Raw genomic sequence first — 23,012 nt, 5'->3', positions numbered from 1 at the left:
GGGTAATAACTTTAAAAGGGCACATCGCGATTCTGTGTTCACCGCGATCCCTCGGTTCGATGCAATATCGTTACAGCCTTAGTAGGGAAGTCTAAATTTCGGGACATGCACAGTCAGATTCGGGATTCGGGACAAAAGCTTATAATTCGGGACTGTCCCGAATTTTTCGGGACATCTGGTCACCCTATTGAGGTCCCCATAATTTGATATTGAAGTCCATAATGGTCGGCAGACCGGCAGCCTCCATCGTGGCGGCAAGTTCGGTTGAAGGAGACAGCCGAACCAAGAAACTGAAGTTCACGGAAGGGCGGTAAAATGCCACGGACGGAGCCGCGAAGACAGTGGGGATAGGCGAGCAGCAAAACGCCAAGGCTGGAAGGAGTCAGCGATGGTGCGGTTGCCGGTAAATCCAGCAGCCAAGCTGGCTCAACAACAGGCCACCCGCAGACCGAAGCAGCAATGGAAGTGGTATTGAGAAAATTCTCCAAACGGCAGGTGTAGTTGAAAGCAGCCACAGCAGAGGGCTTGTGACAGTACAGCTGGAAAGCCGTAGGCTACTGGATGGTCGACCGTCGCATCCGCGACGGTGTTCAATCATCCAAGAGTTGATAAATAGTCAAAAGTTTTAGTGGGTTTGTTTGTTCAAGTTTAAATGAGTGGAAAAAAGTGAGCAGCGGCAGCTTAAGCGCGTCAGCATCCATACGCTCTCGTTCTCGTCCAAGAATGTTTTTTGTTTTATTTGATTTATGTCAGCTGATGCCAGGTGTTGTACACAGACACTATTAAGCAGCGTACCACTACTAGATGTGAATGGACTTGACTATGCTCGCAGCCTCGCTACAAGCTGCGGGCTAATTTGAATTGTTTGATGCTTGAAAATGGTCTAAGCTGAAGTTTCATTCCCTCTTGAAGTTATAAACTTACGCACCCAGCGAGGTATGTTTGTTTCTTTTGTCTTTGTTGTGTTTTAGTTATATTGCATTGTGTTTGGACATGTGATTTCCCTACTGGTTTTGTTTGTTTTGTACTGTCAGGTTGATGGTGGATGAAAAATGCAAGGTGCAAGGAACGAAAGATGAACATGGATTAAAGTAATAAAAGTGATCATCCATCAGTAATAAAAAACTTGACTCAAGCGTGATTCGTGGAGGGCGTCATACAAGCTATTAACAAAACCGAAGTGACATGTGACAAACTCAGGCCCACATACACCATTAACAGTAAAATGACTTGAACATGACATTTCATTTGTCAAAGGGGTGGGCTGAGGCCAATGTAACATCTCACACTCATACAACAGAGTATTTTCAGGCACATTTAAACCACATACTGTATATATGGGTGGGAGACGTGACGCCTTGTTTTTTCGCAACATTGGTTAAAAACCTACAAAACTGTTATTTTTCCTCTTAAAATCAAATGTCAATAAAGAAGATGTGGTACATTATGTTTCATATTAGTCTTAGAGAAGAAACATTTTTGTTAAGATTTATGTTGGTTTATATGTCAAATATCCTGCAGCGTGACTGTGACATTAATGAAACCTGGAATATAATATATACACTACCGGTCAAAAGTTTGGGGTCACCACATTTTCCTCCCACAATGCGTCTTTCCTTTTCAATTTCAGTTCTGGTATAAAATCAGTGTATAGAGTAATTGTTCCTTGAAAATAATGCATGCAACAAATAAGCAATTTGATATTGGAAAAAGTAACTGTTGAATGGATTTTCTTGTATAGACAAACCAAAATGTATCACTAACTTTTGACTAATCAAAGTGTACCTTTACTAAGGTAGTGTCTAGTCTGGTGTACTAATCAAAGTGTAGACTCCTTTGGCATTAATAATAGCCAGTTGCGGTTCTACAGATTCATTCCTTGGATGAGATGAGGTCCAGAATTGCCCATGAGTTCTATGAGCCCCATGCATGCAAAAGTTGATGTGTGCTCCTGTCAATTCATACAATGCCGGATTATATACACATCATTTGAAGGAGGAGAATCTACACTTTCCAACGATGTATGGCACTGGCTTGCACAGTAAAACGTCGCTGAGACAATGGATCGTGCATTCATAAGTAGGTTCATTCTGATGGCTAGAAAATCATGCAGCTACTTTGACTTGAATTTGTGGACGAGGTGGCAACTCAACAAATGTCATACACCTACCATTGGAAAGGGCAGACACTGAGCTTTCCAATAGTTCCATGCATTCTCTGATAAACCAAAGGCATGTCTGTAGAAAAATGGACTAAAACATGTATTTCTATGTAATAAATGGGTGAAAAAGCTTGGTTAGATTTCACTCTTCTGTCCAGTTTAACCAATTTTATGGGTAATCAAACCTTTTCAAACCATTTCAAGCTATTCAAAAGATGTTTGTGACTTGAATTGCAAACAAATAACTGGAAAAATGAAGGTGACCCCAAACTTTTGAATGGTAGCGTGTATATATATATGTTAACCAACAGCAGCATGATTACATAAATATGAACTTGATATTAAGATATGTGAATGTGAAAAAAGGCAGTAATATTAACTACAAGTTCCATTTTGTAACACAAATTGCGTCCTGTGGGGTGACATGTATGTCAATGTTGGTGAACGGGCAGCTGCAAGGCCAACTACAAGGGTCTTAAAGACAGGCTCCTAACCAGTCAGTGAGTGCGTTTCAATATGCGACCTTGCCTCCTCCACTTGCCTCTCGTCATGATGACATCACTGACAACAGCATATATTTCAATATCTTGCAAAAGCTCAATTGTAGAGTCTTTTTCTCATTTGCAATTGGGATGGTGAATGAAAAACAGTCCCTCAAAAGTTGTTGTGGCTAGGCTGACAGCTGGGAAACTTTATCGTTTTCTCCACGGAGGAGGGGCCAGGAGGCGGGACGAGGAGACAAGCGCAAGTGGAGGAGGCAAGGTCGCAAATTAAAACGCACTCAGTACCTCAGCTTTTGGAGAGTGGTCTGGAAGTTTGAGGTGACTCTTCACCTCTTAATATGTCTACATATTGCAATACTTCTGTCACGCAATGCTTAGGTTCATTTTATGGTGTCCTGTGGTGTGACTGCTCTTGTAGAAGGGGAAAAAGGGTTTTTTTGTAAATGAAAACGCATATTAAGATTAAACACAATATCATTATCTAGTTAGCATGATCTCAGAGGTCAGTCATGCATACAAAAGGATTAAAATGGCCACAATGCAGTGAATTTCCTGTGGTGTGACTTCATGTCATGCGATGTGACATGCTTATGCAATGTGTTACTCAATCCTTACTTGTTACTCAATCCTTACTTGTTATTCATGTATCATGCAAGGATATAAGGATACCAGGAGATTTATTTGTCACATTCACACAATTATTACAAGTAATACACCATGCAGTGAAATCACAGTAATCTGCCTGTACAATGCATAGGCGTGTGTGGGTCGAGGTGGGGTTGCGGGTGGGTAGTAGAGTGTGTGGGGTGGGGGTTAAACAAACAATAGTACAAAGAGCATGGGGGATATGCTTGTGCAGAATATTAATAATCTTATTGTATCTTACAGAAATGTCACACCAAGGATGTCACACCGCAGGTCACATTTTCCCAAAAATGGCAAAAATTGGGCGAAATTCCACGGACCACTATGAGCTTTTTTTTCCATTTTTTTTTTTCAAGTTTTCCCATCGTTTTTTTTTGTGTTACGCCCTAAAATGTCAACCACCCATATACACCATATATTTTGTCATATGGGAGTGTGAAAAAAGTGTGTGTGACCATTTTTCTTTCATTTCCACCACAGATATTCTCTTGGATTTGAGTTCCAGGCTATTTGTAGGCCATGACACTTGACCTTATGGGTTTATCTTCAAAGAATGTATTCACAGCTTTGCTCAATGAACAGGTACATTACCATTTCAAGAAATTATTTCATCATCCTGGAGCATCCTTTCAACTGATTGGATCAGAAAATTGTCAAAATGTCAACATAAACTTGAGTAGTCATTGAAAAGGCACTGGCAACTATCTCCAACCACTTAAGCAAATGGGATTTGCATACAGAAACATTGACTGATATCTAAACCTATACAGCATCTAAATTGGAAAAACAAAAAGTGCAACGGGCTAAGAAAAATCAATCAGGCTGTGTACGACTGGATGGAAGTCATATTCATTGATTAATTGTGAATCGTCTTTGAACAATTTCTTGTTGTAAGTGTTGTCTGGTGCAGTTCTTACAGTATGAGATTTATGAAAAATGAAGATGACTGCCTGGTGAAAACGTACACATGTCCAGTCATTGCCAATAAGCTATGGGGCTGAATGCCAGGTGAAGGTACTGGAGACATGATCGGATTACATTTTCAATAAATGCAGAAGTTAACGTTGCTGTTTTGACACTTTTCCTATTCTATCCATTGAAGGGATGCTTGGAGATGATGAAATCTTTTCTTGGGATGATCGTCTTTACTTTACATATCATATTGTAAAACCTGTGATAACATTCATTGGAGAAGAACATGTAGTCAGCTTACAAACTGTCTGGACCTAAATCTGAGATAGATGTTGAAGAAAACGTCCATGACAAGTCTCCAACCTGTAAAGCCAATCTGGCAACTGCAATCAGAGAAAGTGTGAGAAAAAAAAATGAAGGGTGTTTTCATTCATTAATGTCATTCCTCAAAGCCTGTAGGTTGTTTTAAGCCCAGAGGTGGTTTGTCTTCATAATGCCATTTTTCCCTCAGTTTGAGTGATTCCATATTTATTTATCTATGCATGCTCGAAAAAAATTATTACTATACTATATTACTTACAAACAAAATAGTTTTTCTTGATTTCTTTTAGTGTTTCTTTAAGTCAGACCTATTGAAATTAGTTCAGTTTTGGGTCGGGTCTGTGATCCATCTTTTTTCTACAAATATAGAAACGACTGAATGAATATCCTCCACGACAGCAGGCCCAAAGAGATGAATGATCTGCGACCTGTTGCATTAACCTCAGTGCCTATGAAATGCTTTGAGAAAATCATTTTGAAACACCTACTTAGTGAGGTAGCACCATCTTTGGACCCCCTCCAGTTTGCCTACCAGCCAAGGCGGGGCGTGGAGGATGCACTGCTGACCATGACAAACAGCATACTCGAACATCTAGAGGAGCCCCACAGCTTCGTAAAAATTGTTTTTATTGACTTCAGCAGTGCATTCAACACCATCCAGCCCCACCTGCTGGTAGACAAATTGGTCAAATTAGGTGTTAATCCAAGTCTTATTACATGGATTAACAATTTCCTGTTAAATCGTACTCAGCAGGTTAGATTTAATCAGGCCATCTCATCCTCCAAGGTCATTAACACGGGGGCTCCCCAAGGATGTGTGTTGTCCCCCATACTCTACACACTCTATACCAACGAGTGCCGCGCTCTTGCGACTACACACTCCTATTTTAAGTATGCAGACGACACCGCCCTGGTGGGGTTCTTGAAAGCAGGGGAGCTGTCAATGACCAGCTTTGAAGAGGAGGTGGAGAGTTTCATTAAATGGTGCAGTGACAACTTTCTTAATGTTAACGCAAGCAAAACAAAAGAAATGGTGATTGATTTTAGACGTAGGGCACAAGCAGTACCACACACTGTTGTCGATAACACATCGATTGAGAGAGTAAACACCTACAAGTATTTAGGGGTTGAAATTGATGACCAGTTTAAATTTGATAAATGTGCTGCTTCTAAGGTGAAGAAACTTCAACAAAGAATGTTTTTCTTAAGGAAATTGCACAGTTTTAATGTTGATTCTCACATTTTAGAGTTATTTTATAAGTCTGTACTTCAGAGTGTCTTGTCCTTTGGTCTGGTCTGTGTCTATGGTAGTATGCGTAAACAAGATCAGGATAAACTGCAACGCATTGTTAAAACAGCCAGTAGAATAATTGGATGCCATCAAACATCAGCTGCTCAGCTTTTTCAAGACATCATACTACACAAGGCTGAAAGTATCCTGGGAGACACTACCCACCCTTTACATAGCAAATTTCAGTTTAGCCAACGCAGTAATGGGAGACTGCTGCAGAGGAAAATAAGAACAGCCAGGTTCAGCAAGTCATTTGTTCCCTCTGCAATCAGAAGTTTTAATGAAAGACACAGTTCCCAGCAAGGGACTTGACACTGTGTGTGTGTGTGTTTGTGTGTGTGTGTGTGTGTGTGTGTGTGTGTGTGTGTGTGTGTGTGTGTGTGTGTGTGTGTGTGTGTGTGTGTGTGTGTGTGTGGGAGAGAGAGGGAGAGATGTATGTATTGTAGCAATCAGCTGTTTGGGAGGAGTCAGAGAGGCATGGGGGAGGGGGTTGTATTTATTTATCTGTCATTTTATGTTATGTTATGTTTTTATTCTGTTCTTAAGTCCTGTCTTTGTATAGCACCCTGACCACTTGAATTTCCCTTTTGGGACATTAAAGTTTACTTTGACTTTGACTTTGACTTTTGACAGGTGATTCCATCCACACTTTTTGCCAGGGGTTGTAAGAGTCATCACCTTCTGATTACAACATTTGTTTAGTAGATGTGTGCAGCCTGAGCAAGTTAAGGTCAGGACTGAAGCTCCCCCTAGAGGGAGAAGGGTGGCATAATGAGGTCAGAACGAAACAAATCATCACTTTTCAGTAGGACCCATAGCACTAAACACAACACCAATATTAGAAATATAAAAACGGGGCTAGAAGAACAATATGACAATTCATACCAATTTCGCGTTACTTAGGAGGAGATCTCATTAAACAGCTTGGTAATCTCCCTCGCGTGCTCTGTCATTTGTTATCATTTTAATATTGAATCGTTTTCGCTTTTTGAAGTCAACAGATTCTCAAATGCAAGCCAACATGAGGGGTGTTTTGGGTAGGCCTATTGTTTGTTTGTTTGCCTTCGTGATTCATAACATAACATAGACAACATGCTTTATCGGAGATACTAGTATTACGCATGTCTACATTCCTGTTTTCTTTCACGCAAAATAACTAACACTGTCAGCAACGCAGGTCGTCACGGTGATCGTTCACCATGCAGCTTTTAGGGCTAATCGGTTAAAATTGTCACCAATTAGCAACTTGCCTTGATTGATATTAGCCGAATTCTCTATCAAACCACGTCCGAACAACAGTGCGGGGGCACGTCGACAACATGAAATCAACAGTTTTAAAGTCAATGCTTGGAAGCGACCTCGTTCTGGTCGTCAGTCAGCATGAAATCCCGTGATCGTGCATTAGGTAGTCATTGACTAACTGCTGCTGCTTGCTTACCGTATGCGAGTTCAGATTCAGACTTGCTTCGATAACTGCCTTCAGCCCGACCGTGTCGTCTATTAGCTGATGTGTGACTTGCCCGTGTGATTCTTTCTCCTTGAACGCCATGTTGTTCCTCAGTAGCTTGCTTTTCTATCGTCATTGGAAATGTTGCGCTAATATTGTCACAACCTGAAAGTGCGATTCATGTCATCATCATCGCAGGAGGCCGGCTCAGACCACAGACAGGATGCATCAACCTCGAGTGCTATCGGGCAGGAACTAATGACGAGGAAATTTTCAGCCCGTCCCTACCCGGAAAAGGGACTTGACGCACTTCGTTGGTAGTCTAGCAGAGTGGTTTTCAAAGGGGGGGGCGGGGACCCCTGGCGGCCGCGAGGGTGTGCTAGGCGGACCGCGGCAGGTTAGCAGGGAAAGCATTGCAAAAGAAAATAAATACTACTAGTATACCAAAATAAACCAAATTTTAGATTAACAATATTCCCATTAGTTAAACTAAGGTGCACTGTGTAGAATGTGGTCAGAATGGGTACTGCAACTATGTTGCTCATTGAAACTGTGCTGCCCTGCCAAATTTGATCTTTTCATGAATTTACTAAATAATAAACCAATATTTACTAGTACAGTATAACAAAAGTACAGTAACTTTCGCAGCTACAAATGTCTATTTCTGGTAATTCAAAATGGCGGACAGTGGAAAAGAGCCCCCCTTTTCATGTATGAAAAGTGCAATTTTCCCAGTCATGATGAATACTTAAAATTTGATGGGGCCTACTCATGAAAAAGGTAACATTTGTGAATGGGCAGCATGAATTCTGGAAATAAACTAAACATTACAGCGCACCTTTAAAAACTGCATTATAATAACTTATTACGTCTCTGAACATTGCTATGTTAAGTTAATATTGTATATCCCAGGAAGTGATTGACTAACAGACCTAGACTATTAAGGGGATGTACATACTGTGGCACACCACCCATGTAAGGGGGGCCTTGGCTGAAATATACCGGTATGTGGGGGTCTGGGTGAACTGCTTTGGTAAAGTTTGGGAACGCCTGGTCTAGCACGTCACTGGAAGCGAATAAATAAAATAATGAATAAATATAATTTAACACAAGAGCATTATTTAAAATATTATTTTAAAAAAAATTACTAGGGAGCTAAGTGCAGAAAAAAAAATATTTATTAATCAACTCAATGAACAGCCATAACGAGAGAGCACACCAATAATCAGGGCTCAGAAACTCAGAAACAAGAACTTTTTTTCCATCACCAGCCATGTGGCCAGTTAACGGGTGTCAAATAAGAGCCCTGCGCACAATAACATAAGCATATATTAACATAGGCAACCTATTAAGGCCCTTGTGCTGTCAGCGGCCCTGAGCAAAGGGGTCAGTTGTCTCTGTCCCAGGGAGAGAGGGGACCCAGAATTGGGACCTTATTACATTGCATGTGTTTAGTTAAAAAAAAAAAAAAAACATTTTTTAACTAAAAATACTACTAATAATAAAAATAGTACTAGTAATATTTTTAAGGCCCTTGTGCATGCTCTGGCATCATGATCATGACCTCTCCCTCCAGCACAACTTTATCTTTCACAGAGCATAGAACCGAAATGAAAGCAAATGACATTTTGATCTTCTTCACCTCTGCCTCGGCCACCACTTCCTCTCCGACATACAGGGGGGCTGGGAAGCGAATTTCCTGGTAGAGAAATATGCAACCCTTTCCTGGCATTTTAGTCCCCAGAACTGCTGAGATGAGCCCATTGATGAGGACACCATGGACAATGGGGGTCTCAAAAGAGGTGGTTTTGGCGTAGTCTCGATCAAGGTGTAGAGGGTTCGTGTCCCCGGTGAGTTCCGCGAAAAGAGCGACGTCCTTTGCACTGAAAGCTTTCACGAGGGACGCTCGCTCTCCAACATGGAGGGTCCTCCACTGCCTGCACAGATTTGTTAAAGGCAGAGGCTTACTACTACTATCCCCAACGCAAGCCAAGTTCATGGTGCAGATCTGTTTGATAAACAGATTTCTCCTCCAAATGAAGTTCATGTTGAGAGCCTTGACTTTTTTGTATTGCAGTTCTGGGTTGAGGAGTTAGTGAAGGTCCAGTTCGCGGCTGTTTCCAGACAAGGAGATGAGAAACGGTGAGATCTGGGGGGAAATTGGCATTAAAAAATAAAGAATAATAATTAAAAATAGCAATAAAGGTACTGATAACATTATTTGTTGGTGCCTGCTTTTCACAACAATGACAATGGACAGGATTTGGGGGGAAATATAACATGCTTAAGTCACCAGTGTTAGGAGGCAAATTACTCAAACTACAGGATGGGGGGGAAAATATCAAAATTACCAGTGTTGGGCAAGTTATTCAAAAGCTGTAATGCATTACTGAATACATGTCTTTTCAAAATAATCCCTCACATTACAAAATTACTATATGTAAAAAGCAAGGCATTAAACTCTTTTTGTATTACTCTCGCCAAAATAACTAAATGGATCTGCCCATTCAAAGGATCTGGCGGAAAATATCAATAAAACATGCTTAAATCAGTCGTGAAAAGCAGGCACGACAAATAATTTGCCACACTGAACAATACAATACAAGGGGTATAACATGACTGAAAAGCAGGAGTTTGTTTATGAATATTATCTTTTGACAAAAACAAATACTTTAAGAGGAAATTAAGAGGCCACTTCGAAATTATCAGTTATGCACACTGCAAGCAGAGCGTAGAAAAAAAGTATCCGTGGCACACTAAAGCGCAGCGCCGGGGACACAGGTTTGATTCCGGCCCACGAACATTTCCCAAACGTCTCTCTCTCTCCCACTTGCTTCCGGTCACCATCTCATACTGTCCGAACAAGATTCAAGATTTTTATTTGTCACGTGCTTCCTTGTGCAAGCACAATTGGCAGTGAAATGGGGATTGCAACTGCTCTGTGCTGTGTTGGATGGCAAAAAGTAAAAATATTAATACAAATAATAAAATAAAATAAAAAATAATGAAAAACAGTTATTGTCTTAATTCAAAAAGCGGATGGCTTGAGGAAAAAAACTCTTACGCAGTCTCTCTGTTCTACATCTTATGGAGCTTAGTCGTTTCCCTGAGGGCAGCCTTTCGAACATGGAGTGACTAGGATGGAATGTGTCTTTCATAATCCTTTGTGCTCGAGTCTTTGCCCTTCTTGCATATATATCTTGCAGCCCTAGAAGGATGGTGCCAGTGATTTTTTCTGCAGCATGCACTACTCTGTGCAGGGCTATCTTATCCTGAGCTGTGCAGTTGCCATACCACATTGTTATGCTTCCTGTAAGTACTGACTCAATTGTGGCAGAATAGAAGGACTTCTGCATGTCTGATGGAATTCTGAACTCCCTTAGCCTCCTGAGGTGGTACAGACGCTGCCTGGCCTTTTTCACTACGGTGATGATGTGAGGTGACCAAGACAGATCTTCAGAAATGTTGACGCCTAGATACTTGAAACTGCTCACTCTTTCCGCAGGGGTACCAAAGATTTTCAGTTGAGCATAGTTCTGATATTTTCCTCTTCTGTAGTCCACCAAAAGTTCTTTGGTTTTGGTGACGTTGAGCTCTAAACTGTTCTCTGCACACCAAATTAAGGCATAAACAAAACAAAAACACAAAACAAGAACTTAAGTGTTTACATGATGTTTTCAAATCGGAATTGACAAATTTGGATTCAAATGGAAGTGCAATGTGAACTTGATGGAACTACAGCAGTGGTCACCAACCTTTTTATGCTCGAGATTCTGGCTAGAAGGCAAGCAAGATCTACCTCTTGAAGCATTGACAGAAATATAAATCCAGTCAAAACTGTTTCACACTGAGGCTTTCAATTTAGCCTTATATTTTAGTTTTATAAGACTATTATCAATATCTACAGCCTATACTAGTGACTAGTCATTGTTGCTATGGGAATCAATGTGATGGCTATATGACTGAACACAGTCATGTACTATTGTATTGCCCCAAATATAAGACGACCCCAGAGAATGTCTAACGTAAGAGAAGGATCACAGGCTGGTGGCCAGGAGTGGCACTGCAGCCATGTTCTCGCAGCCAACCAAGTAAATAATGAATGGGTCCCAATCGAGCTGCATGCTTCTAATAATTGTATCTGCCCGTGAGATTTGTCCCCTGGAAATAAATAAGTCGCGTTCAATAGATAGGAGTAAGTGAAAGCATTTGCCGACACGTTTGCATCTTGTCAAGTGTTAGATTCTTGAAAATTACCCTTATTTAAACCATAGCAATGACACAACACGTGCAATCGATTTTACGGCACTTCTCCATTTGTTTTGTAGTTTTAAGTCTGACTTCAGATGTTGATGTGTTTAAGTTGTGTTTGGATTGTTGCGGACACCTGTTATTTATTGCATTTAAGGTGGTGGAAAAGCGGTAAGTGTAAAGAGGGTAAAGGAAATGACAGCGCTCATCCTTAATAATTTGGGCACCTTCAATTAACATGTTGGACGGTGGTGGGGGGTTTTGAGGTGTGTGACCGTAGGTGTCTCTGCGAGGATCAGTCAGAGTACGTCTCTCGTCAGCTCTGGTCGTAAATAGTCGCAGAGATTCCTCAGCCAGCAGGTATTAGCCGAATGCTAGCTTGTTGCAGGACACATGAGCTACAGCATGTGCACACATCTTTACAAACCAGAGAACAGAACCGTCACAAATCCCTGCTGAGCCATTTAGCCCAATAGGCTCCCATTCATCTTTCACTTGGCTGCGCTCGCCAACGGGGCTATAATGGGAGTCAATGGTAGATTCCGTTCTCTTACTAGACCTTCTGACGACCCTGAATAAGATCACCACCAACCCCCCCCAACCTCGAAGTCTTCCGTTAGACTGACGAAACCGAACGTGACAAAGGTGATTGACAAGTTGCGATGCACCTCCTTTCACTCCTGTGCTATCATTCAGCACCACCACATTGCCAGTAGACGTTCGATTAGCTTGCATTACGTGCCGAGGGAAAAACCCTCGCCATTGTTCTGTGTTGTTGCACTGTTGAGGGATATCACCAAATAATTTAGATAAGGTCAGAACATTATTTTGGCAACGAAAATAAGACTACTCCCCCTTTTTTGGCTGCACTGCACATGGTCTTAACAGACTCACTGTTTGTAAAAGGTTTCTTGTGTTTCGACAAAATGTATCTTTGATAGTGCTTGTGGCTGATGGCACAACAACCACACACATTCCTTCACGAAAGTTAATAGGAATTCCTCCCATTCTTGATGAAAATTGTATGCTTTCGGGTTTCGGCTTCATCAGCGGTCGCACTTGCAAATGTAGGCCTATTGCACACTCGCCATGGTGACGGCGCTCAAGGACGATACACAGCAGGAGAGGTTTTTGAACACCATATGAATACAAATATGAACACCAATCACATGGGCTACTGCAGTGTACTTCAATATTTCTGTAGCCTATCACCCAATTTCTTTCCTCCTGCCCCAATATCGACTAGGAAAGCCTCCGATCGCGATCGACGGGTTGGTGACCCCTGAACTACAGTATTTAATTTTGAATTCGGAATTAAAAACATTGTGGAAGGAATGAGGAAGGAAGATTTTTTTACCTGAGTCACTCTTAATGCACACAGTTCATTCTGGTAGGAACCAACAAGAGTGATGGCACTCCACAACTTCACAAGCCCACTGCATATGAATAATAACAATAAATTAGACAATAGATTTGTAATTATATCAACATGTACAGATTGAAATATATAATTCAAGTTCACAAGTCCACTGTAGTTCACACTGTAGTAACACTGTACACTTCACAAGTCTGTATAAAAAAACAATACAGTATGTATTTATATAGCGCAGCATCACAACTATGAAGTTGAATTCAAAGCGCTTTCAAAAAACACATACATACATACACATTCCCACATTCACACACCAACTCTGGAGGCTGCCGCACGTTTTTTTAACCCTTTGAAGAGTACCATCACATATATGTGACTAGAATTTTGGCAAAATTTTGAGTTCTCATTATTATGCCACAAGGACTTTGTGGGATGTTTAACAGAGTTCTATGAGAGCTGTGGAATGTCTGCAGTGTTTCCCATACATTGAGGAAACTATGGCGCACCGCCATAGCTTAAATTTGGCCGCCATAGTTTCCGAAAATGTTTACACAATTTATTTTTTTTAAATAAAAACTTAAAACGATTAAAACTATTTGAAAAACGATTTCCTTCTCATTTTCCTCCTTGAGTAAATACATCCTATAGAGAAAACCATGAGTGCTTGAAAGACAGAGGGATCAATAAACTAGTTAAGTTGTTGTACACTGTGTGCAGAATTATTAGGCAAACAAGTTTGACAATATCGTCCATTTTATGCATATTGTCCGCCACCACCCTTTATGGACATAAACACCTATTGGATTTAAGCATTCCAAGTCATGCAAATTGGTATAATAAGAGACGGTGTGATTGAAGGAGCAGGGCAAAATTAGTGTGCATAATTATTAGGCAACTTTGTTTTCCTCTGGGAATATGAGCCACAAAGGAGATCTAACAAACTCTGTAAAGACTATAAACAATTTTGAAGTCTTCTAGAGGGATGTGGCTGTCTTGAAATATTGGTCACATCCATCTAATGCACCGTTACAAGCCATCAGCGTCACATGACATGTGGTCACAAGTAACTGCCAGATTGAGAAGAATTGAAGATGAAAATACCACAAAAAACTATTACCCTGCAGTACTGTTATATTCCAGAACTGAAACCTACATCGAGTGTCCACAAGAACATTGTATTCAGCATTCAGAGACATGGCCAAGGTAAAACAGGCTGAAACCTGAAGACCACTCAACAATAAACTTAAGTCAAGACTGGGTCAAGAAATGTCTTTAGACAGTTTTTTCAATGGTTTTAGGAACTAGTGAAAGTGACTGTTACTGGACCAGGTTGATGAGCCTATGGCTAGATCAGTAATGTGCACACTCAGATCAGTTCCTGAGTTCCACTCAAATACCAGCAGATTACTGCATTAAATACCATTGTCTTCGTAAAAGATGCAATTTTCTCCCTCGAAAAGATCCAGCCATGGGTTCATCCACCCTGTCTGTCAAGAGTCACTTTCCCAAGTCCATAATACCTTTGAAAACTCTGTCCCCAGGTATTTTTGACCGAGTCTTGACTTAATTAACTTGCTGAATGGTTGTCTGGTGTCATCCCTTCTTACCTTGACCATGTCTCTGAGCGCTCAATACCCTGTTCTTCTGGACACTTGGTAAGAGTGCAGGATAATAATTGTTTTGTAGTTTCCTGTTAAATTCTTCTCAATGTTTAGCAGTGACATTTCTTAAGAGACTGATGACTTTGTAATGGTGCATCTGATAGGTCTGTGCGAACGTGACCAACTTCTTGCTAATTTCAAGACAGGCACATCCCTCTAAAACACTTCGAAATTGTTTACAGACATTTTAGAGTTGTTAGATCTATTTTGTGGCCCATTTTCCCAGAAGAAAACAAATTTGCCTAATAATTATGCACACCTGACATAAGGTGTTGGGCACCTTCGACCACACCCCATCTTATTATACAAATATGCATTACCTGGAATGCTTAAATCCAATAGGTTTTCATGTTCATATAGATTGCTGTTGGAAAATATGCATAAAAAAGACAATATGGTCAAAAAACATGTTTGCCTAATAATTCTGCACATAGTGTAGTTAAGTTGGGTTTGGGAACAATAAAAAACCTTCAGAGAAGGGACAGTTGGGATGAGTTTACTGACACTCCCCAGGCTTTGTTTTACAGTTGTATGATAATGAGTTAAGCTAGATTTATGCTTCGGACGCCTCTGCGTCCGTCCGTCTTCTGTCTGTGCGAGTCCACGCCCCCCACACAGAAAAAAAAAAAATCTAACTATCCGTCGGACGGACGCGGAGGACAGACAAAAAGGCGCTATGATTGGTCGTCTCACTACTTCCTTGTTCTTGTGGCAGCGCACTGCCGGTAGTTTGCGAGAGCAGAGCTGTATTCTGTTAAAAACTATATTAATGCCTAGCATGTAAATGTTTGTAAATACACAAAGCTACAAGCTAAGTAACAAACAATGCATCAGTTGAACACTCGTGGCATAGCTTCCTCCACCGTAAACGCACATCGGCAGAATCAACTGTCTTTTCATGCTTGCATTTTCTGCTCGTGAAAACAGACTGGGTATGTCAAATAATGATACCAGTACATTGCCTTTGCAATTTGTGTGAAAATACCTATCTAACCGGGCTAGAAAGCAACATTGCTTAATAATGGCCGCAGTGCTTACAATGTAGTGAAGGTAATCGCGCAATGTCAAATGCGGCTCGCGACGAGACCTCGGACCTCGCAGATGCATGAATACAAAGTTGGTTCGTGGCCACTCCCACGCGACTTTTGAAGAGCGCAGTTGTAGAAGTCTAATCTGACCTTTAAGCGACATGCCATTCATTGACACAGCAGAGGAGACATCAGGCTGCATATAGAAATGGATGCGTTATGAAGGTGAATATAGACATAAGTGTGTAATATGTTGTTCAGCCCTTTTTCTGGGAGGAATTTTGAAAAACTGGCCCTGTGACCAGCAACCCTCATGTAGAATGTGTACTCCTATGTGTGTGTGGGGGGGGGAGGCATAGCCTTCTCTCTTAGACCCTTTTTGTTTTCACAGTGCTCCTAAATTCTTATCTTATTTTTTTTTATTTTTTTCCACTGCATAGACCACTGCATGAGGGAAGAATGAAACGTGTGTTGTAAACAGAAATGATTCACTGTACTGCATTTTTTTTTAATATAAATGACAATGTACTTACCCCCCCTAAAAAAGTTTCCCCAAAGTTTCCAAAATTTCTGTGGGAAACACTGGTCTGACAACACTACTTAGGCCACAAAAGTAACAGTTAGGCTAGTCCCATTGAGCTCTTAGTTCCATTTTTACACAAAGATGGCAGCTCATAGAACCTCTGACACACCATTGACATTAGTTCCAAAATACTGCTGTGGTAGTAAGAGCCTCCAGCTTTCCTCACAGTGTTGGGAAAGTTCATTTTCTACCTGAACTAGTTCATAGTTCAGTTCACAGCTCTCAGAAAGAACTAGTTTGTTCATAGTTCATCTTTCAAAATTAACTAGTTCGGTCATAGTTCACAAAATGAAATGGGCCTAGTTTGGTAGCAGACCTTGTCCGCTCAATCTTGCAATTTCTGGGAACATCAGACCATGTTTCATGACCAATTTTGATACAAATGATAAGAGATTGTGTACAAACTGTTTCCCTCCGACTGCAATTCCATTCTTTTCATAATGAATTGATGACATGTTATACCAGCAGCAGACCCGCACCAATTTAACACCACACAAAATAAAAAATATTGGCCCAAGATGTACACTAGCAGTCAAAAGTTACTTATTGCAAGTTAAGTTGTAAACATCTATTGAACAGCTGGAAATGGTACAAAGTTATGTGATGGTGTACCTGCTGCCGACCCGGAGCATGCCTGTCAGCGTGCATGGATCGAACTTCAGCAGATCAAACGGTATGGCAACTCCCACCTAAATAGTTTCAAACAGAGAGAAATTCCAAGCAGCAATTTTTTGTCACTCAATGTCAAGCAACATGGATGCACAAATAGCACAAAAATTGTGCATAAGGTTTTGTTTAAGTGCATGTTGAGGTGTATTCTAGTAGAAAACACTGTACTGATAATGCTGGAGACCGATCAGGATTCTATTCCAGGACGAGGCCGTTTCCCAAACTCTCTGTGTCCACTTCTTCAGCTGTCAAGGCTTTGCCAATACAAGAAAGATTTTATTGATCTGATGAGTCACTTGATCTGACATTGCCTTACAGAAGTCACCTTTGTTAGAAGGAACCCATGGCTGTGTTTTTCACGTCTACGCTTACTTTTGATACCACTGTAAGACCAAATGACTCATCATCAGATCAAGACAATCTTGTTTGTATTGGCAATTGCCTAAAACAAGGTTCTACTGTCTCAAAGTTGTAGTTCTACCATTCTAGTGATATATTGGATGTCTTTTGTGTTCAATTAAGATTGAATAGACTGACTGGGTGTTTTTACTTGATAATAGAAAAAAATAAGCTTGTTGACACATGTGGGACCATCAATTGTGTTGTGTAGAAGAAGGTGGATAGACAGCTGACGTTGTTGATATAATTGATAAGTCTAAATGACAGTTTTGGCCTATACTGTATATAAAAGCTCTGCATATCAGTTATAACTATATCACAGTATTCAGAAAAACACAACAATGCCTCCACCTACTCAGGAAACTCAGGACATTCCAAGTCAGCAAGAACATTCTGACCCTAGTCTACCGTTCCCTCATGGAAACAGTCCTTACCGTCAATATATCCTCTGGTACACTGGCACTGGTTAACTGTCAACAAACTGTCATGCATATAGCAAACCAGGCTATCAAAATCACTGGCACACCTCAACCCTCCCTATCCAAGCTGTACAGTGGTGCAGAGATCAGGAAAGCCTACCTAATCATAGAGAACCTATCCTGGTCCTGACCATTTTGGAGAATTGTCCCCCCACGTAGAGCGCTTATTCGCTGTTTTCTGGGGAGGGTTGGCCGGCAAGATCCTGCCGGCCTGACATTGCTCCCCAGAAAACAGTCCCCAGACTAGTACGAAGCCAATCTTTTGCCGGAAGTACGTAGGATAGCGCGGGAGGCTAATAGAGAACCCTTTCTCACCCCCAACATCACTCCTTCCAAATGCTTCTATGAGGTCGAGGCTACAATGTACCACGAGCACACAAAAACAGATGCACGGAATCCTTCATCCCCCCCTCAGCTGTAGCCCTACTCAACACAAGATGAATATTGCCAGCTATCCAGCCTCAGCATATGCATCATCTTGTTAAGTTATGTCATGTCATCTGAGCATTACTGGAGCCATGCCAAAAAACAATTTTCGGTTTCATTCAGAAGTACAGACAAAGTTTTATCTTGTCTCAAGTTCTTAAATAAGATTCATGATGGCTGGTGTTTTACCATTTTATGGAGTTTAGCAGAGCCTAAATGTCAGCTGTCGTGAAAATACAGAATTGCAAAGATTACAAAAGCTAAAATTGTAAACATGACAGTATGTGACATACTGATTTATTTTACGCTGTAAAATAGGCCTTAATGGAATTTTGGGTGTTATTTTTCTCAATTAAGATGCTGATGATTACATGCATGTGGATATTTTCAAATGCTTTTTTTTACGTGTTAACAGACATGTGGATAGAAATTAAATAAAATCTATTGTGATACATGACCAGGGCATCATGATTGATCACTGTCATTCTCCAACCACATCTCACCATGTGCCAGGGCATATCAATTTGCACTGTTTAATACGGAAAATCTTAATACTGCACACAAATCAACACACAGCTCCTGGAACAGGACACCTCCTGCCTAGACTACAGCAACTCGCTCTCCGGGCAGGCCCACCTGCATGTCAAGTCGAGAGCTGGGGCCACATTGAAGTACCCTGACATCTCATTGAAAAACGTGATGTCAACACAGCAATGGCAGGACACAGTGATAGGAATAGGATGCACATTACTCAACAATTATACTGTGGACGAATAGAGTTGAATCGTACTGGTTAATGGTTGCAATTTTCACTGCTTGTGAACTTTTCTAACGTCTATTTAATTTGCCATTGCCTCTTTCAAATATGCAGTGAAATGAAAATTGCTTGGTTCTGTTTACACCTCTTTGTTTACATAGCTCACATCTTTGGCAGGTGAACAGGCCCTATGTTTGTAGTGTGTTTGACCTGCTGTCTGGAACACTTTCAGGTGGGACTGGAAGTAACTGACTCCTGCATATTGGTAAGCCTAGTTCCTTCATCTCAGGAACGCACGGTTACTCATACCATTGCAGTGGCCAGTGTGCTCGCTCATCTATTTCCCCTTGCCCTATATCCTCTCTGTGGTTCTGGGCTGAGTTTCCCAAAAACCCACAAGTAGTACTTAAGTATGAGGGGGCCCCCCTAGGCAATATACCACATCACTAAAAGTTTATGCATACAATCATTTTGTAGGCCTACATGCAATGTGTTTTTCTTGCACATGCAAATAAAATGGCTGCGCCAAGTGCATTCGCAAGGTAGATAGTGTGTGTAGGCTATAGACTTTTAGTGATGATGTGAGACCTATTTCTAATGCCTGGGCGGCCCCTCATACTTAAGTGCTACTTAAGATTTTTTGGGAAACACAGCACTGATCCGGTCAGGCGAGTGTGTACACACATTTTCATCATCTGAGCCACATCTACAAAGTACACAGAAATGTGATCATGATGAGTCTGCAATAAATAAAACGTGCTGAAACAAAATAACAGATGGGGTTAGCCATCAGAAAAAAGGTGAGGGAAAAACACATGATAGATGATTCCAACACCTGCTGCCGTCGCCATCACCATGCGGTAGGCCTAGGCCAGTGGTTCCCAACCTTTTTCTTAAGGGACCCATGTTTTTACTATTGTAAGCTTTGGTGACCCAACCACGTGAGCGCCCGCACGAGACGGAGTCACAAGATGCCCTCCGTTTCCTGTGAAAACTTAATTTAGTTATTTTATTCCTCAATTCGTCTTTGGTCAAATATAGAATAAATGTTTAATGTAGCACTTACAATTTGTTGCGTCTATGCATTTATTAGTTCAATGCTTTGTCTTTTATTCAACATGGGCTATATATATTTAAAACGAAACCCCTTGAAATCAAGAGGGCTCCGCGACCCCCTGTGGATCTTTGGCGACCCATACGGGGGTCCCGACCCATAGGTTGGGAACCACTGGCCTAGGCCATAGCCTACCTACCTAATTGGGCCTTAAAGTGAGAGGGTTAGTTTTGCTCAAATCTTACCTCTCCATACAGGGGTTTCAGGCCAGAGATTATGATCTGCTTGAACTGTGCTGCATCAATAGTTCTCCAACCATTCTCCAACAATCTAATTTACACGAGGGGAGAGAAAATGCGTTTGGAAAGGGTCACAAACCTCAAGGCACAACACACCACCAACCATATGAAATAGCACGATTCCACGTTGAAGAGAGACGCATAATAACAAATTCAGAAAATAAGACACCTTGAATAGAGAAGCTTATCAAGCTCACACTTACAAGCATAGTTTCAGATAGTGAAATTTCGAACCGTTTTTGCAAACGAACCGATCGAATGCCGCCGAGGGATCCTCCATTATACCCTTCGAACGAACCGATGGCTCAGCGCAGAGCCTCAACGCGTGCGCACGCTTTACGTCGCGGACTGCAAACACGCACTTCGGTGGCGTTTAACGTTTGTAGTATTTAATACACATTAGTGTGACGCGTACTGTTCTGCAGTCAATAATAATCAATGTATCTCAACAACCAAAGTCATTGGCACTTATTTACTGCGTTTGCAATAGGTTGGTCTCGCCTAACTGTACTATAGGCTACGAAAACACGTGAAATCGGTGACTTCACGCTGGAATAGTTCTAACCTTTAGTAAAGCAGGCTACGGTGTTTACACTTCGTATACAATTTAGCAGTCGTTTGACTTACTGTTTGGTTAACTGAACATGTCCTCCCGATACAGGAAGAACTTTGCCTGAAAGACAGTGACGCATACGGCAAGCCAAGCGGGTCAATTTTATAAACGACCTTTCCCTGCGCGTGTATTTCTGAGAGTGCAACACAAGAAAATGCCATGGTGAAGTCCATCTGCCTATTTAATAAAAGCCAACTCCTTTCGGGGGGAAAAAACATCCAGATACCATTACTGAGTAATATCTCCACATAAGTTTCATAAGATAGCTTCGCTATGATAACAACAGTGTTCGCTGTTTATTACAAAACTCTATCTGCGCCTAAGTGTTTAGGCTACCTCATTGAGAGCCTACACATGCACGCCTCTATTATCTCAGCGAGCGCGAGGACAGGATTAAGTGACCGAGTGATGGGTTTGCAAATAACGCTGCTGTTTACAATGCGTCATTCTGACACTGCACTAAGTTGCAAAATGTGATAAAAAAATTAAAAAAAACATCTCTAGTCGTGCGCGCTGTTAAATGAAAGCCAATCAGAAGGAGACATAGGGGAGCCGCTGTGGCCAATTGGAGACGAGAAACGCTGGCACATGCAATATCGCTGTTTCGCAAACTCGCGCGCGGCGATACCACAACACGAAATGCAAGATTCTGCGGTGACAGTTTGGTCAATTTCAACATGCAGTTGTAATGCTCACACTACCCTGGACTTGTCAGTGCCTGAGATTTTTTTTTCTTCTTCTTCAGCCGTTTCCGAGATCCTGGTCATTGTAATGGGGGCAGCTCTTTGTTTACATTTCAAGAATTTTTTTTTTTACTTATTCCCAAAAACATCCAAAAGGTTACAAAACATCAGCAGACAACTAGCAAACAGCAGTAGGGCCTACCTTTTGGGAAAATATTTGGAGTTGGCCTATGTTTCATTTTTTAAAAATGTAAAAATGCTGCGCCCCATTAGAATTGCTCATATCTCGGAAAGGGCTGAGCCGAAAAATGTGGCATCACCAGGTAGGCCTTAACTGACATCAAGTCAAGGGTAGCGTGAACAATACAACTGCATGTTGAAATTGACCAAACTGGCAATCCATCACTGTTCAATGGGTTCTTTGGCCACATATAATTCTAACTTTGGCTTGGTAGCCAGTTTGTGTGTCTAGACCAAAATAAAATACAAATAAAATAAATGGATATATTCAAGACCAGCTTATTCACAGTAATCCATTCATACACCTGTTCCAATTCTTTGCATATTACCTCCCCAAGTTCATCACTAGTGTTGGCAGCACAATACAGTGTAGAATGTTTTACAACAGAGGGCAAATCATTGGTAAATATCATAAATATAGGGTGACTTCAGGTAATTTGAGCCACTTTTTGGTAAATCGCTTGGGAAAATAACAAAATACCATCTATGCACTTTTAATGTGTATATATAATTAATAACTACTATATTTCATCATTTTGTGTTGGAATTATATTACAAAACATAATTATTTAGGCCCCACAAGTCTTGAAACCCTGGATGTGGCAACTTTTTTGGAAGGAGCAGCTTCAGCTAATTTGAGCCACCTTATCTGGTAATTTGAGCCGGTTAAATAAAAAAGGGAAAAAGTCAATAATTCATAATTCCTTTTCATACTAAATCACAATTCTGTACAGCCACATGTCTCTGGACAGTGTTCATCCTATTTTTTCACCTTTTCTGTCTCCTCTCTTTTCATCTGCATTCATTTCTTTTCACCTGTCATCTTCCTTAATTTTTCCTCCAAAAGTACACAAACATGAGCTAGCTACCGCTAAACAGCAGCAAACTCCCATTGATTATAATGGTGGCTCAAATTAGCTGAACGTGGTGGCTCAAATTACCTTAACCCACTGAGCTAACAGTTGAAACACCATAAACATACTTTTTTCCAAAAAGGGTAATAATATGCCACACTAACAAACATTAATTTAGTGCATACCATCCACACAGAAAACATGTGTTGTTTTTATGTGTATATCTACTGGTATATGTAAGTTATAATACTTATAATAATTTGGCTAACTTTAGCGTGCCATGCTAAATTCCATGCAACTTTCTGGTGCAGCCTTCATTGGAATAAGTATCCCGCCCACCATATCAATCAAAACTCAATAAAAT

The 23,012-nt window shown here is 40.9% G+C and overlaps 3 protein-coding genes across 9 annotated transcripts in view; all 3 read right to left on the bottom strand.

Moving 5' to 3' along the window:
- pxk (PX domain containing serine/threonine kinase) overlaps positions 1 to 7,591 on the bottom strand; it is a 157,106-nt gene extending 149,515 nt beyond the window's left edge. For all 6 annotated transcript variants that reach the window (XM_063216184.1, XM_063216185.1, XM_063216186.1 and 3 more), the window contains exon 1: positions 7,272 to 7,591. In XM_063216184.1, the coding sequence (XP_063072254.1) occupies positions 7,272 to 7,382 (111 nt within the window). In that variant the 5' untranslated portion in view covers positions 7,383 to 7,591. The remainder of the gene's footprint in view (positions 1 to 7,271) is intronic.
- A 1,214-nt stretch (positions 7,592 to 8,805) lies between these two features.
- Positions 8,806 to 9,279, bottom strand: LOC134463519 (hydroxyacyl-thioester dehydratase type 2, mitochondrial-like). Its single transcript, XM_063216715.1, has one exon. The coding sequence runs from the start codon at positions 9,277 to 9,279 to the stop codon at positions 8,806 to 8,808; it is 474 nt and encodes a 157-aa protein (XP_063072785.1).
- A 2-nt stretch (positions 9,280 to 9,281) lies between these two features.
- Positions 9,282 to 21,017, bottom strand: rpp14 (ribonuclease P/MRP 14 subunit). Of its 2 annotated transcripts, none has more exons than XM_063216178.1 (5): positions 20,886 to 21,017; positions 20,205 to 20,289; positions 16,788 to 16,864; positions 12,889 to 12,967; positions 9,282 to 9,429 (listed from the first exon to the last, which is right to left on the bottom strand). In XM_063216178.1, the coding sequence occupies exons 1-5, from the start codon at positions 20,948 to 20,950 to the stop codon at positions 9,373 to 9,375; spliced, it is 363 nt and encodes a 120-aa protein (XP_063072248.1). In that variant the 5' UTR covers positions 20,951 to 21,017; the 3' UTR covers positions 9,282 to 9,372. The 2 variants fall into 2 exon arrangements, with proteins under 2 accessions (XP_063072248.1, XP_063072247.1); XM_063216177.1 differs by lacking the exon at positions 20,886 to 21,017 and adding an exon at positions 20,462 to 20,877.
- Positions 21,018 to 23,012: the final 1,995 nt, after the last annotated feature.

The sequence above is a fragment of the Engraulis encrasicolus genome, chromosome 14 (assembly GCF_034702125.1).
Source record: "Engraulis encrasicolus isolate BLACKSEA-1 chromosome 14, IST_EnEncr_1.0, whole genome shotgun sequence".
Taxonomy (NCBI): Eukaryota; Metazoa; Chordata; class Actinopteri; order Clupeiformes; family Engraulidae; genus Engraulis; species Engraulis encrasicolus.
Note: the sequence above shows the minus strand (reverse complement) of the source record. Positions and strands in the feature narration are given on the sequence as shown.

Coding starts and splice junctions, on each gene's coding strand:
- LOC134463519 (XM_063216715.1), bottom strand. CDS start 9,279: ATGAACTTGGCTTGCGTTGGGGATAGTAGTAGTAAGCCTCTGCCTTTA.
- rpp14 (XM_063216177.1), bottom strand. CDS start 20,538: ATGGAGGATCCCTCGGCGGCATTCGATCGGTTCGTTTGCAAAAACGGT. Junction 16,865..20,204: donor TGAAACCCCTGTATGGAGAG/GTAAGATTTGAG, acceptor GAAACTATTTAG/GTGGGAGTTGCCATACCGTT. Junction 12,968..16,787: donor ATGCTCCGGGTCGGCAGCAG/GTACACCATCAC, acceptor ATTCATATGCAG/TGGGCTTGTGAAGTTGTGGA.